At 33.9% G+C, this 16,781-nt stretch overlaps 1 protein-coding gene across 2 annotated transcripts in view; it reads right to left on the bottom strand.

Annotated features, from left to right (window-relative positions):
* Positions 1–16,781, bottom strand: part of PARP8 (poly(ADP-ribose) polymerase family member 8) — a 215,598-nt gene that overhangs the window by 31,699 nt on the left and 167,118 nt on the right. For both annotated transcript variants that reach the window (XM_027863652.1, XM_027863653.1), the window contains 3 exons: positions 7,685–7,777; positions 3,943–4,068; positions 127–192 (listed from right to left, as the gene is read on the bottom strand). In XM_027863652.1, the coding sequence (XP_027719453.1) occupies positions 127–192; positions 3,943–4,068; positions 7,685–7,777 (285 nt within the window). The remainder of the gene's footprint in view (positions 1–126; positions 193–3,942; positions 4,069–7,684; positions 7,778–16,781) is intronic.

Here is a 16,781-nt window from a genome sequence, read left to right on the forward strand (position 1 = left end):
CTTTAGGAGAAATGTCCATCTTAAGGAATATGATCCAAATGCAAATAAACTTTAGAAGTGCTTCCCAATATGCCTGAATTGCAAAAACAATGAGAATAACAATAGTAAAACACCATGCTTACTTACCTGTGTCATTTCTCTAATAGATGTAATACTATCCAATGCTTTCATTACTCGGTCATAGTTCTTCTTCTGTTTAAATAAAAACACACATGTGATACTAACTTACAGACTCATGAAAGCCAGCATTTCTTCATTTAGAATCTCTTCTCTACATGCAAAGCTTTAATTGGGGGTAAATCAGAAGGTAATGGTTCTTCAACAACATTATCAAAACAAACTTTAAAAGACTTAAAACTCTGATCAACGTAATGACAAAATTTGATTCCTGAATACTGATGATGAAGAATGTCACTCATCTCTTGAAAGAGAAGTGATAGACTTGATAATCAGACCGAAATATAGATTTTTCTACACATGACCACTATGGGGAAATTGTTTTGCTTGCTAATGTATATTTATTACAAGGGTTTTTCTTTTCTTTCTTTCTTTTTTTTCTTTTTTGTTTTCACTAGAGAGGTGAGGTGATTGGAAAAGAAAATAAATACTTAATTTTTTTAAAAAAATATTTAATTTTTTTAAAAAAGTTAATGTTTTTATATATTCCAACTTCTCTGTTACTCATTTCTGATAATGAAGTTACCCTTCTCCTTCCCAAAGCGAAATGCCCTTGATACCATCCTTCATTTTCTCAAGCAGATTACCCCCTCAACCACACCCCCTCTTATGTTTATTTGGTCTGTCCTTATTTCTTTCTTTCAGTTGCCTTCAAACAATCTCAAGTCTCTCTGATTCTTAGAATATCTTAACTGTGCTATATTAGCTGAAATCTTTGCTCCCTTTCTCAGTCAAACTCCTAGAAAAAATGTCAACACTCATTGCCTCCACTTCTTTCCTCTCATTCAATTCTCACTCTACTAGCTTCCAGCTTCATCACTCAAAATAAATTGCTCTGTCTAAAGTTAAAAATGATATTTTAATTATCAAATCTAATGGGAGTTTTTCTGGCTCCCCTCATTCTTTTTGACTTACCATTTCCCACTGTTGATCATCCTTTTCTCCTAGATACTTGCTCTTCTCTGGGATCTTGTGACACTCTGGTTTTCTGATTCTCTTCCTATTGGTTTTCAATGTCCTATGATGGTTCATTAACCATCTCATTCCCTTTAACTATAGGTACAAACCAAGGCTCTGTCCTGGGTCCTATTTCCCCCTGTCTCCATTCTCTCACTTGACTTCATCAACTCCCAGGCATTTAATTATTATCTCAATGCATATGGCTCTGTCTATCCAGACCTATCCAACCCATCTGTCTTCTGAGTTGCCATGTCATATGATCAATTTCCTATTAAATACTTTAAACTGGATGTGCTTTAGTTACCTCAAACTCAGTGTGCCTAAAACAGAACCCATCTTTCCCACAAATGAACCCCTCTATAGAACATCTCTATTTTTATCAAGGGTATGATCATTCTTCTAGTTTCTGGGGAAGATAATCTCATATGTATCCTTGATTTCTTTACTTATTCTCATGCCCACATATCCAGTCACTTGACAAATCTCATCATTTCTTGCTCTACAAAATCTCTTGCATTCATCCCCTTTTCCTTCTATACATAGACATCATGTCAGTTCACACCCTCATTACTTCTCACCAGGATTATTGTGATAGCCTCCTAATTGTCTGTCTTAAATCTCCCCCCACCCCTCCAATCCATTCATCACACATTTAGCAAAATGATTTTCCTTAATTATAGACCCGACTATTTACTCAATTAACTGTTCACTTCCTGTTTCATCTAGGATAGAAATATAAAGTCCTCTATTTGGCTTTTAAGGCCATTCACAATTTAACTTTCCAACTTCATTGTATATGATTCCTGCTCCTGTATCCAACCAGACAGGCTTTCTCTCTGCTTCTCACATAGGGCATGGTATCTACTATCTCTGTTCCTTAACACTCTCTATCACTCATTCCTAGAATGTATTGCATGCCCTCTTCACCTCTACCTTAGATAATAACTGCTCACTTTCTTCAAAACCCACCTTAAGCAGTATGACATGAAGCCATTTTACTTAACCAGATTCCCAGTAAATCCTGCCCTTCCTACTTTCTTTATATTTAACTTCCTTTTATTTGTTTTGTGTTGATTTGGCTTGATTCATTCTGAAAAAAACTTATACAAGTACATATTGTCTTCCCAAATAGACCATGAGTTCCTTGTGAACCAAGATGGTTTGATTTTTCTTTCTGTAATCCCAAGACATGGCACAGTCCTAAGCACATAGTAGGTGCTTAATAATTATGCCCTCCCCCCTTAAGAGGACAAAAAGCTGCCTGAAACTGCATGAACTTTGAATGAGCTGGAAGAAAACAGAATACTAAGCTGCCACTACTATGAGATGTGAGAATGTTCCTTCGTTTGATCCATGAAAAACAATATTTCTTTGTCTACAAACTTAGCCTTAATTGCTCCAGCTTCACTTCTTTGGAAGCTGTTACTACAGTACTGAGTGGGAAGAAAAGAAAAACTACACAAATCAAATGCAAGACACCAAGTCCTGATGTTTGAATTTTTCCCACCATAATAACTCTTGGCCATTTACGAGCACAATAAACAGAGTACACTCCAAACACTGATATCGACCACAAAACATACATTTTAGGACATATCTTTCAAATTAAATAGTGTTTAAACCAGGATTCAGACAATTATATAAATGAAATTATATCCTCAATTGGTCATTTGGTTTCAAACATAATTAAAATATATGCAAGAGTGGCCATCATTGCAGTTGATTGTCAAGGAGTAGATCGGAAAAAGCTTTCTAAATAAATAGTTTCTTTGTATAATTTCAGAATGAATGTTACGAGGAAGCAAGGAATAGTTAGCTCCACTGTAATATGAGTAATCAAACCCTCAAAGAGCATGTAATTTGATGTCGTTTTCAACCCAGGCCCCAGGATAGAGAGAGTTGTCCCATTGATCCCCGTCTAACAGGTAAGTCAGTTCACTACTTATCTAAGATTCATTCTGTAGGAGGTCCTATACTAGGTAGAGCAGGGAAAACAGAAAAAAAGCAAAGAATAAAGGATATTACTTCCAGTAAACTGAAATGTGTTAACAAGTCAAGTACAAATGAAAAATGTGAGAACTTGATATGCACCCACAGAAGCAATGGCAAATTAACACTATCATAATTTATTGAAGTACAAAAAGGACATGGCTTGATTTGAATATCAATACAAAGGTCTGGATTCACAAAGTTCAAGAGTTTTCAGTGGCATGTATGATGTCCTGGAAGTGGGAATAAACAGTTGAAAGTGGGAGAAATGAAGAAACAGGTTCTTTGGGAAAGAATTACAGGAATAGGGCAGAAGGTTAGAGATTTAAGTAGACTGATCTAAAAAAATCTAAAACACTGCTAGGCTTTTGTATAGTAGAAAGAGTACTGAGTTAAAGAATTGGAAACCTAGGTTCAAGGATATGCTATAGCCATCTTGTACCAGCTGCTCAAAAGAGCCAATTGGTAAAGTTTCATTATGAGTATTTACACCCCAGAAATTGGCAAACATGACACATCAAGGTTTGATTTATGGTTTTGTTGATGGTCTGTACTTGAGAAAGGGATAAAGAAAATTTTAACAATGCAAAGCAAACTTAAAAGTGTGTGGTTGTTAAACATTTGCCAGCATGCCATTACCTGGGTCCTCATTCCAGTTTTATTACTAAATAGTTGTGTGACCTTGGTCAAATATGCTCTGCTTTCCCTCACCTCTAAAATTGGAATAGCATCGGAATAGCTGATTTCTAAGGCAACTAGGAGTTCTAAAACTCTCAAAGTCTTTTCTAGGCAGTCTCTAAAACGATCATTACTTACCCTAGGATTGAAGGCCAGCATTTGAGGATCATTAGGATCTACCACAGATGGATATGGCTCAAAAATCACCACCTTCCTGGGAGATTCCAAGGCAGATCGACACATCGACACAAGCAGGTCTACTACCTACAAGTGTAAATATAGAACCAGTTAATTCTCTCGTTCCAGCATGCTTTCAACCAGCCATTCCTTTATTGAACAGTTCAGGAAAATCTTTACTTTTTTCCTCATAACCTCCCTTGTATCACCTTATTTTGAAGGTTACTAGTTCATAAAATAAGAGTAAAAATTTCAGTACTGTCCACAGTTACGACTACTGCAATGTAAAATGAGGAACTAAACAAGAAGGTTAGACGTTGGAGTATTAATTCTAAATCTTCTGTATAGAAAACTTACGTTAGTAATAATAATATGGTCCACATCTTGGAAGGAGGGTAGAAGAGGCAAAAACTCTGCCCAAACTTAAAAATGAACTGTTCAGTCATTTTCAGTCATGCACAATTCTGTTTCACTCCATTTGGGGTTTCCTGGGCAAAGATACTGGAGTGGTTTGCTATTTCCTTCTCTAGCTCATTTTACAGATGAGGAAACTGAGGAAAACAAAGTTAAGTGATTTGCTTAGAGTCACACAGCTAGTAAGTGTCAGAGGCCACATTTGAATTCAGGAAAGGTAAGTGTTCCTAAGTGAAGGCCTAGACCCTAGACACTGTGCCACATAGCTGAATAAAATATATAACAAATCTTTATTTTGTCTTCAAATCTCCTAATACTAATTGCCAAACAGTCTGCAAAGAACAGCCACAGTGGCACAGGGCAATATATTTGAAGATGAAATTAAAAACAAAAATAATAAAAGTGACTGACAAGGTATTTTTGTTTTTTTTAAAGGTGAAAATTTCAGCAAAGCCATGTTTGCAACTTCCAGGTAAATCAAGATAGATTCAGCTAGTATGGAAAGAATGGTTGATTTGAAGTGAGGAAAACTTAGTTCATCAAGCTCAGCCACTTAGTACTTTTGTGACTTTGGGCACATCATTTAACTTCTTTGCTACTAGTGTCCTCAACTTGTTGCACTAGAATTCTGAGTTCCTTTTCCTTTGACACATCCCAAGATCCTCATTCCATCATCAAAAATAAGACTGCAGACTGCATGCAATGATGCTAACCCCATAAGCTGAGACTAATATGGACCCATTTAAAAGACAAAAAAATTCTTCAAAGCAAATTTGACCTCAAAAAAAAAAAGGAAACTAAGAAGCTTTTTTTAAAAGATTAAAAAAAAAAGTAATGTGGCTGTAGTGGGGGTAGTTAGATGCAACAAGATGCAAAATGATGATATCTAACATGAATCTGGTCTCTAGAAGTCTGTGTCTACGTGTTCACGTGACATTAATGAACCTAAACTTTTTGAGATTTTAGTAGAACATTCAGAATTCTTAAAGCTAGCTGAATTAATTAGCAAGGCAGTAGGCATGAGATTCAAATATAACAGATAACAAAGCAAAAAGAAAAGACATTTTTAAAAGAATAACAATTAAGATGGCTGTATTTGAGTCAGGTGGGTTTGTTCTTTTTGATGAATTATAGCAGTTTAGAAAAATAAAATAAAGATTAGATTTCAAAAGAGGGCATGCGATTTTCTAAATCATAGCTGTGATTTTTTTTTCCAACTGCACTCCTGCCACTCCCAGATGGAAAAAAAAAAAGCTTTATCCCAATCCAAAATACTTTCAGTGTTTCCTGATCTCATCACGAATGTGAAAATAACATCACAATTTCTGAGTTGATATGAAGGGGAAGATAAATAACTTTCCCCTCTTAAAAATATATGGATCAAAAAAGAGGAGGCATGATCTTAAAATAAAAGCCAAAATCAAGTATATGTCATCACGCAATGGTAGCAACAACAATAAAACTATGTTTTATTAATATACTTGCTTAATAGTCCTTTAAAAAATATTATAATGTACTAAGAAGAGAAAGGGAAGGGAGCAATTCTCATTACTAACATGTTGCATTCACGTACTAGTACTTTAAAAAAAAAATTATGCCTGTCTCTCATTTTACATAAATGCAGATACACTATATAAAAACTGATGAAATGAAGTAAAAAGAAAAATATGATTTATTTTTATGTTCTAGCTTTATTCAGCAACATTCTAAGAAATCATGGAGTAAATTTCTCAGTTTGTTCTTCAAAAAGAAGAAAATTTAAAAGTAAAATTTAAAATAAAAATGACGAAGAGACAATGGAGACAATATTTTTACCACTCAAATCACATTTTTTTCCCTTCACTAAAATGTTTTAGTTCATGACTAGTGTTTATCTACATGACAGAGCACCATACAAATAAAACTAAATATATTTTTCCTCTTAGAATATTACAAACTAAGACTTGTGAAAACGTTACTGAGGACTACATGAAACCTTGAACATGTACCAAGGTCATATACCCACCAAGGTTATATGTATAATTAAAACCACTGGTGATTAAGATTTGGCAAGAAACTTAGAGAGTGTCTTGCTCACAGGATGAGAGAACTGGAAGAAACTTTAGAGGACATTTCATCCAACCCCATAATTTTACAGAAGAGGAAACTGAGACCCAGAGATGATGGCTGACTTACTTAAGATACCAAAGCAAGGTAAGGGCAAGAGGAGAGGTTACAGTCCAGGTCTCCTGAGTTTCTACTCACTGAAGGTGTTTCTACACAACACTGCCTCTAATTAGAGGCATAAGTTATCAAGGAATTTACACACATTTTTAGAAGGGAAATCATAAGATCCCATGGCATGGCTGTTTTAAAGATGGAAAGGAGAAAAGACTTGGCCAGTGTTCTAAGTGATTTAGGGACGACATCACAAGTGAAGTGTGGCATGGGTGAAGAAGATAGCTGGTACTATTTTCAAAACGTTATGGTATTTAGAAATTACAATTAACAACTACAGTTGTTAAGTGTTAAAACTCAAAAATGGTAACACTTTAAAAGATTAATGTTAGTAACTTTAAAATAAAACCTTACTTTATTATTAAAACTGAGTTGTTATTGTTGTTGTTTTAGCAGTCTATAAATGAACTTATTTTGCATTTTCAGGACTTTATTTCAGGGATCAATGAAGTGTGTGTAGCAAACATGCTTGGGTCACTTGTGGAAATACACAATAATCCCACTGAAAATTTTTATCTTCTTTGTTTAGGTAACCAGGCAGTGGTTTATTTGAATCTTCTAGAATCTAGATATCAAATAGTAGATGCTACTGTTTTATGAGTTCTAACCCTTTCAAATGGTCCTTCTTAAAATGGTACAGGAAATTGGAAGGTTTTTTTCATTCCAACTCCTTCAGTAATGACTGAAGTCCTCTGTTACTATCCTATGATATTATTTGTTGGATGTAGATTTGAGAAGGTGATACTATAAAAATAATTAGTAAACCCATTAAGGATATCTTAATTCCTTGATAAAGGGATAATATTAAGCAATAGATAGATATGTCACATTTTCTCTCCCCTTAGGGAATGGCTCATTTCATTTAATCTTTAAATTATGACAGGCAGACTAGTTTGTCCTTTCTTGTACAGAATGAAAAAAAAAAGGATATACCTTCAGTCAAAAGGTTGAGGACCTGAACAACCTATCTTATATAACATTTGCACATAACAATAAGCTATTCATTCTGAAATTGTAGATTAATAAAAATTAAGAATGAATCAAGAAGATAATTAGCATCACATATACTTACCTGAGCCCCAGTTGCTATTTCATCAGCAGCTTCATTCATTACTCCAAGAGTTTGGAAAGCAAATACGCATAGCTCACGTTCGCACACAGTAGGCTACAAAACAAAACAAAATATAACAAATTACAATATTCTTGATTTTTTGAAAAATTAAGCTCATTTTACACTACTCCATAGAATGTAAAATACAAACTTATAAAGTTTTTTAAAATTGAATTTTACTATTTTTGTTATGACTTTATGGAACTTTTACTAATTTGATTTTGTGAATAGTCAACTAAACAGTGACTGCTAAAGTTTTCATTACTATAATAGGGAGTAGAACATAAAATCAGATTTCTACATTCTTAATTTGTACAAATGAACTAATTTTATCAACAAATTAAAAAAAAAAACCTGACAGATATGCCACTACTTCCTAAAACACAGAGTTCCTTGGGTTTTCCTTTTTTCATACATATTATTATGCAAAAACCTAGCCAGTGAGAACAACAAAAGAAATTATTATAAATCTAAAAAAATGCGACAACCAAATACAGTTTTTTTTTTTTTACAAGAGTACCATCTTTAAGAAAGCAACTTTATTTGCAAAGAATGGGAACGAACCCAATCACTTTTTACATCACCTGTGAAAGCAGACTGATTTTGCTGCAACAAATTTTGACTTCAATAACCTCCTGAAATCTACAGCATTGAAATATTCACTTTGTGATTACTTTGGAAGAGTGATCATCTTTCAAGCCTAATACGGTGTCATGCATGTGATTTATCTCATCCCCTAAGTTACATTGCATTAGGCAGCAGATGAAGCCTGACATAATCCAATTCCCTGAGCCACTGAACCCCAGACAAAAGGCATTAGTTATTGCCAATGTTCTTATGCTTACTTGTTTCAGAGGATGACTTACTCATTCACATAAACAGTGGGAAATGATGGAAACATTCCTATCCTCAATACTAGCTCACCAATTATCGAGATTCCTGACTTTCTTTGAGTCTGAAGCATATAAAAAAAAAAGTGTCCTCTGTCCCTCTGGAGCTATGCTTTGTTTCAGTATAAGAAGTTTCTGAGGTAAAAAAATAAAACACTTGAAATTAAGTGAAAGCATTAAATTCGTCATCCAGACACAATAAATGTTTTCAATCTAAGGAGAATCGCCTTATAAATGTTTCAATATACTCAATGCCAGTAGGTTGTGCTATTCCCCCCAACTTCCTTTTACCATCACCTTATCTGTCCTCCTTCCTAACTTAATGTGAACACTTCCCCAATCACCCATCAATTATCCCAGTGACAGTAGCTTCATTTTTGCTCTTTTCCTTAATTTAACGTGCACCTACTATAAACCATAAAAATACCAGAATAATTAGAAGGCAGACTCTGAAAATCATTACTTGTATGAGACTTTATTATTTCAGTTGTTCAAGGCATAAAGCAGAATAATCATTGGTCAGGAAGAGATCTAGGGAAAATATTAATAATTATGTTTTGGGGGTAGAGTGTTCCTTATGCTATTAAAGTTTATCAATTCTGAAATGCAATGAAATCTAAGAGGTTTCTGTTTAAGAGGTTAAGACCATAAATGTGAATATAACATGCATGAAGATTGAATGGACAGTATTACTGAGTCTGGATAAATCAATTACATTTACTTTCACACTATTTTTACGCATATATGAAGGTATGTATATATGTACCTATATACATACTGGAATATTAAAAAAAACAACCATTACATATAAATTCATGCTTTCGGTCAGAGGTTGAAAAACTATGACTCCTGTGCCAACTCTTTCCACCCATCCCTCCCACACCCATGAGCTAAGAATGGTTTTGACATTTTTGTCATTAAAATGTAAAATCTTAACTCTAGGGCCAAAAACTGATTTGACTCCTGGGCTATAGAGATAAAACAGTAAAATAAATGATCTGAAATAAATTGCTATATTTACTTTTTATATTTAATCTTGTTTCCAAGTAACAAAATTCAGATTAGTAACAACTTAGATTAGCAAAATATTCAACTGTGATGGATTTTCATTGCTTTTTAAGTTTTATGAAAGCAACTATTAGAAAAGTAAATTCCCAGAATCCTAAGTATATACCAAAGGGGTCATTTATGGCTGTAATTCAACTCACATTCCAATATAACTACAATGTGAATGCAAAGTTTAATTGTCTTCCTGACAGGACTGTGGGAATGAATAAAATAGAGCTATATAACCAAGGTTCATAATTAGATATATTACATGCATGTTAACACATACAGACACACATATCCTTTTTATCACTGTTGTTAACAACCTCTTATTTAGGTAATTGTAACATTAGGCTTTTTAGTATCTACACTGATATTTTGGAGGACATGTTCTAATCCACTGTATACACAAACTTATATGTGATTATATTGTTTATATCGAGTGAAGATAAAGAAAAGACTTGACAATACATGATATTCTGAAAAAAAAAAACTCTTGAAATGCATTTTTTAAAATGTTGGTTTGATGCCCTTAGTCAATTACCATTAAAATATTTTATTCATTATCAAATTATATTTCAATGTATAAATTTATAAAACACCTCCAAACTAAACTTTAAAGCAGTCATAAAAGCCAGCCTTACATAGCCTTTTCTATTTTACTCCCAATCACAAGCATCGGTTCTTACCTAATTTCAGGAAACCATTGTCTTGCTCATGTTGGCCAAATTCTACTTGAGTTTAGTAAATAAATGGTTCCACAAAGTTTAACTATACCCTTTTTTCTCCCTTTTACCCCCTTACTAGATAATTTTGCTTCATTTTTTAAGTCAAATTCAATTGGTAGTTTCCTTTCTTCTTTTTCCATTCAACACAGTTCTATATTTTATAATCTATTTCATGCTATAAGTATAGTATTTATTTTAACTCATTAGTTGTTTAAATCTGAACATAAAAGATCAAGTAAAATGAGCATGCCCACATACACAGTAGAACAAGAAGCTCTGAATCTGTACTATGTATAGCTTGGTTTTCCAAAAAGTATACTATAAAAATAAATAAAATCAACACTTTAGTTTTCAAAGTAGATATGCTCTTTTGTGTTTCCCAGGCTTTTCTTGTGTGCATTTGTCTAAATGTGTCAGTGATCCACTTTTCGATTTTTTACTTCCCTTTATCCTTAAGAGAAGCTCTGAAGTAATAATACCTAGCATTTATACAGTGTTTTAAGGTTTACAAAGATCTTCACATATGCTATCTCACTGAATCCTCACAAAAACCCTGTTAGGTAGGCACTATTATTAATTGTCTCCATTGTATAGATAAGGAAATTGGACCTTACAGAGGGTAAGAGACTTGCCCAGGGTCACACCGTTATTAAATGTCTGAGGTAGGATTTACACTTAGTAAGAAATTACACCTAGTCTAGTATTCTTTCCACTATGTCACCCAACTGCCCAGCATGTCTTAATATCTAAGATCACAAGTACGGAAAGCAATTGTAGAAGTTATCTAGATTGACCCTCCCATTTTTCAGTCAGGTCCAGAAAGATTGAGTGATTAGACTGTGATCACACCGGAAGTAAATAGTAGACCCTGGATTTTAATCAAAAGTCCTTTGACACAAGATATCTCTTTCCAATGGATCAAGATCCCTGCTTTTTTTTTTTTATACAAGAACCTTTGTGTCATCACATTGAACATTTTTTTTAAATGTACAGAGTTTTTAAACAACATGATCTTGCTATCCTTTAAGTGTGTCATTAATTCTGATCCATGGATGCTAAGAATATTTAATAAATTATCAACTCTTTATAAATGAGATTCTCTAAGAAAAATCACATTGCATTTCTTGTTCTCAAGGACTAATCTGTAAACAATTAAGTTGACTAGTCAGGATCTGAATTGTGTACTTTGAGGTAAAGCATCTCTAGTCTTTTTTGACTAGCATATCAACCTGTTATTGTTCATTAACTAAAATTCATTACGGGCAGAAGTTCAAAATTGCAACACAAGATGGCACTCTAGCAGAAATTTCTCAAAACATATTCATTTTAGATGGTCAATACTAGATATCTCTTGGAGGACAATATGGGAAGTTCTTTGGGACTAATGTTCCCTACTGAACCACTGTAATTAATTTCATAGATTTTGCTCTGCCCTCTCCCTCTGTGAACTTTGATTATCTCTAGGGAAACCACAGAAGTTATTGAAAAGCGGGCTGTTACTTTAATGGCCATTACAGACCAACCAAATATGCAAATAATACATTTTATTGCACGGAATTTAATACAATGCTTAAGTATTATATGCAATTTTGTAAATTATTCATTAATTCATTTTAAAACTTTGCAATAAAGCAATTGCACTATCTTGGCATTTCTGAAACAACTCTATCCTTAATGTTACATTATTAAAGTATCTGACTTTGCCTTTCAACCATTAATCCATAAGATTCAAGACTGATTTTCACAGACTCTGGTTAATACTTTTTTTAAATATGGATGGATCCTCCTGACTATTATTACACACTAAATATACAATGAAATAACTTACTCATCACATAACAGGCCTTCAATACAAAGCTTCCCGCCTCCAAATCCTGGACTCTACCTACCATTATCATGCTGCTTCTTATTTTAGCCAGAATTCAATAGTGATCCCACCAATGGTCAGGACTATGCAGCTGAACAATACTGTGAACCAATACCAATCATTGGTTTTTGTTCTATATATTTCATATTCAACTTTTCAGTGACTGTTTTTTGTCTTGTTTCGTTGTTTCCCCCTCTCCCTTCTACTCCTAGTAGAATATAAGCTCCTTAAGAACAGACTATTTTGTTTTTTGCTTTGTATCTCCAATAACTGATGAGTCCCTGAAATATAAGGGGCCTTATTTTGGTGAGGCAGTTGGGGTTAAATGACTTGCCCAGAGTCACACAGCTAGTAAGTATTATGTGTCTGAAGCCAGATTTGAACTCAGGTCCTCATGACTCCAGGGCTGGTGCTCTATCCACTGTACTACCTAGCTGCCCCAAAAATGTTTATTATAATGAAATAAATTGAAGCATGACTTTAAAAAAGCAATTTTAAGTAAACCGTATTTAAGCTTTTGGAAGTATACCAAGAAACTCCTCTTTATTTTACAAAAATTATAAGAATGACAAAAATTAAATACTTTTTCTTAATCAATATAATTCAAAACGGACCTATTTATAAATCACATGCAAAATTACTCAAAATTACATACACCCTCTACAGAACTGCTGAAGTCAGTTTAGATGGAGACAACTACCTTAATACATATGCGACACATCCTTGAGTGTGTGTGTGTGTGTGTGTATGGATGGCAAAACAGTACTCTTTAAAAATCCTATACACTGGATACAATATTTTTGATAACCTGAAGTTTAACACAGCTCTTAATAGAAACATTCAACAAATAGATAAAAGAAAAGACAGAAGAAAAATAGATGATAAATGACAACCTGTTTTTTAATCTCACATGTGGGGTAATACAAAGAGTATTAAAGTTAGAATTCCAATCCAACATAAAAAGTGCCAGCATTTTAAAATATTATATCTATGTACCCATAAAAGCATAGTTACTGACAGTTTTTTATACTACTAGCCTATTTTTAAAAGCATAAAATCACATCTATAAAATGTTTAGAATATACATAATAATAAAATGGTTCAGAATATACATAATAATGGACTACTATATCTTTATAAATAATAGTAGTTGATATTGATATCATGCCTTAATGCTTACAAAACAATTTACAGAGGCTCTATCATTACTTAAGAAGATCTGACTTTTCATAATTTGATATCTTCTGCTGGGATCACAAGGAGTTTCAAAGTTGGAGCTTAAAGATAAGCTAATGATAAGCAAAGGACAGGATAATGAAGAAGCAATAGACCTTGGCTAGTGAGATGATTCTCAAGGCAGAGGCAAAAACTTTCTAATACTAAACAGAAGGAGCTACAACTCTATTCTGAAGAGAAATATCAGCTGCCTGGTAATAGAGGAGCTTATATGCTGTCAGTGACATACTCAGGGACCTTTTAGAAATTCCTTGGTTCACACTCACTTTTTCTAGACAGACACTGATCATTCTCCTATGATTAAATGAAAAGCTGAGTCTGTAAGACTTGGAAAAGAAGAATGATACTCCTATTGGAGATGGTCAGTCAGTCAGTGAATCAATAAAGATTTATCAAGCAACTGATATTTGCCAGGCAAAATGCTAAGCACTGGAGATAGACAAAGACTCCAAAGACAGTCCAGGCCCTCAGGGAGCTTATAATTTAACAGTCAAAATCAGCTATAGAAGGAATAAGAGGGTTAAGATAATAGCGAATGGAAGGTCATAGCATAGAATCTTACAAGTTCTGTGCATCTAGCAGAAGAAATAGCAAAAGTAACTAAAAAAAAATCTTCAACAGGATAAACTTAAAAATTCACTCTTGTGCATGAGTTCTAAGCTTGATTTTCTCAGCTGGATGAAAATAACATGGATGATTGCTATAGGGGGAAAAAAACTAATTCCTGCAGTGATTTACATAATGGCTAGTCTCTAGAGTTCTCCCCCACCCCTTCTTATCTCATATATATATATATATATATATATATATATATATATACATATAAAAGAATGTGGTTGTGCTTCTGAGAATCTTGTGACTACAAATGATATTCTTTCTTACTGTGAGGAATATAAACTAATAGGATACATGCAAGGATACACACATTTATAGCTACCTACATTAATAACTAAGGCCTTAATTTCCCCCCCTAAAAAAAATTTGTGTTATTAGAAATTTATGCCTTTTCTCTCCCTCTAGAGAACAATTCTCTTGTCACTTGCTAGACAACTGGAATGTATTATATATCAATTGTTCTTCTCTTTTTCCTTTTACCTTTTAAGTGAGGAAGCTTTCACTCTTTTCCCAATAATAATCTCACATATAAATTCTCTATCTGAATCCATATTGTCCCATAGCAGTTGGTGTCACAGAAAAGATAATCTATACACTCCTTGTCAGCTAACCTTGAGTAAATGAGAGGATGTTTCAGTCCCATACTCTCTCAACATTCTGTTCCAATTATGGTAGATTCCCAAGTAACAATCTAAATGGGGAGGTAACAAATTGCACCTTCTCCTCACCAAGCCTTGGAACCACCAGAAAGGTGAGATCATCACTAATATACAACAGAGATGGTACCTACATAAAAAGGAAAAGGTGGAAAACTTGCGTGGCAGTGTATCCAGATCTAAATATTTGGGGGCAGCTAGGTGGCGCAGTGGATAGAGCACTGGCCCTGAATTCAGGAGGACTTGAGTTCAAATGTGACCTCAGACACATAATACTTACTAGCTGCGCGACCCTGGGCAAATCACTTAACCCCACTGCCTAGCTAGCCAAATGAATGAATGAATGAATATCTGCCATACTGTCTCCCAAATATGATCACAGAGGGCAAAAATATTTTATGTCCACCTCCAGTCAGATGTGTCTAATATCCTTTAGTAAATTTATTCTGGACAAAAAATTTTGTGTGTGGATTTCCTGTTCCCTTCCTTATTGCGCATAAAGGTATAGCATGTAAACACTCTTCTGGAGAAGCATTTGCAAGCAAATGAAGGAAATGAAATGCCGGGAGAAACTGATCAAGTCTTCTTTTCATTTTAAAATTCCTTAAAATCATCAAGTATTTATTCTGACGGTTGCAGTGAGTAACAAAATTTAATGTTTGACATCACCAACCTGAGGCCATGAGTATGGACATGAAACATTGAAATAAGAACAATGAGGTTGAGCTATTTTCTTAGTCATAAGGTAGGAATGGGTAAGGGAAGGAAGATTTTGGTACCCACCCTTCAAGAGTTTTGAAGCATAACACCAAAGTCTCAACTTCTCTTCAGCTCTTCATAAGACAAGTTAAGTCTTGTTCTTCATACAGAATTGAAGACAGACAGATGATGGATGATGATAGGCAGATAATCTTTCCAATTTCTCTAAATCATTCATATTCATCATTTCTTAAGGCATAATAAAATTCTTTTTCATTCATATGCCAAAATTTGTTCAGCCACTTCAAAACTGATGGGTAACTATTTGGCTTCTGTTTGTTTATTTTATCCCAACAACAAACAGTGCTTCTATAAATATTCTTGTATATATGGGTCATATACCTCAACCTCAACAAATTAAACAGCAGGGAACCCAGCACTGACCACTGGGGAGCACTTTTCCTGAGATTTCTGAGTCAAAAGGCCATACCCAAAGACTCCAACCCTCGTACTATCTATCAAGAAGGGAAATAATCAGTATAGAGGATAAGGAGGCATATATTGAAAGTAAAAGATTATCACAAAACTTTTTAGAACACTTTTACCAATTTAAGAATTTGATGGTTATGAAAGTTCACATTTGTTGTTGATCTTCCTTAATTAGGCCTGACTCATGGGCTAGAAGTAGAGTTCATTAAACTGTGCACAACTAGAAAACTTATTTCTATAGGTTGTCCACTATATATATGTGCATATGTGTGTGTGTGTATATATATATATATATGTCTGTGTGTGTATGTATGTATATGAATATGTATAAATACATATTTAAATAAACATGTTTGTGTTTATACACACATACATATACACACAGCCCTGTGCTATATGTATATGATGTATGTGCAAAGAAAATCTTTGCAGTTTCATTTAATCTAAAATCTTGGTTTTGCTTTTGCAAAACATACAGCTGGAAAAACATAGTTTTATTTATCATTCTTACCGCAAAAAGAGGCTCAGTTCTAAAGTAAAGAAAACATAGATTTATAGATCATAACTGTAGAACTAGAAGGGGCCTTAACTCAAACAGCAGGATTCTGAAATAACTTCATCATCATTGGCATTAGCAGTGGCAAGTGATTGGTATGGGTTGCAGTGGATATAAGGAATAATGTCATAAAATAATATTTCATTAACTTAACAGATCTGTGTTCTTATCCAGGTGGATGGTGCCTCAAAAAATTCAGATCATAACTTTTCTGTCCAATCTTATGTAACTCTTGCCCACTTCCAAGCAAGAATATGGAGTTGAGGTCTATCTAA

Source organism: Vombatus ursinus, unplaced genomic scaffold, assembly GCF_900497805.2.
Source record: "Vombatus ursinus unplaced genomic scaffold, bare-nosed wombat genome assembly UNPS02014772.1, whole genome shotgun sequence".
Classification (NCBI taxonomy): domain Eukaryota; kingdom Metazoa; phylum Chordata; class Mammalia; order Diprotodontia; family Vombatidae; genus Vombatus; species Vombatus ursinus.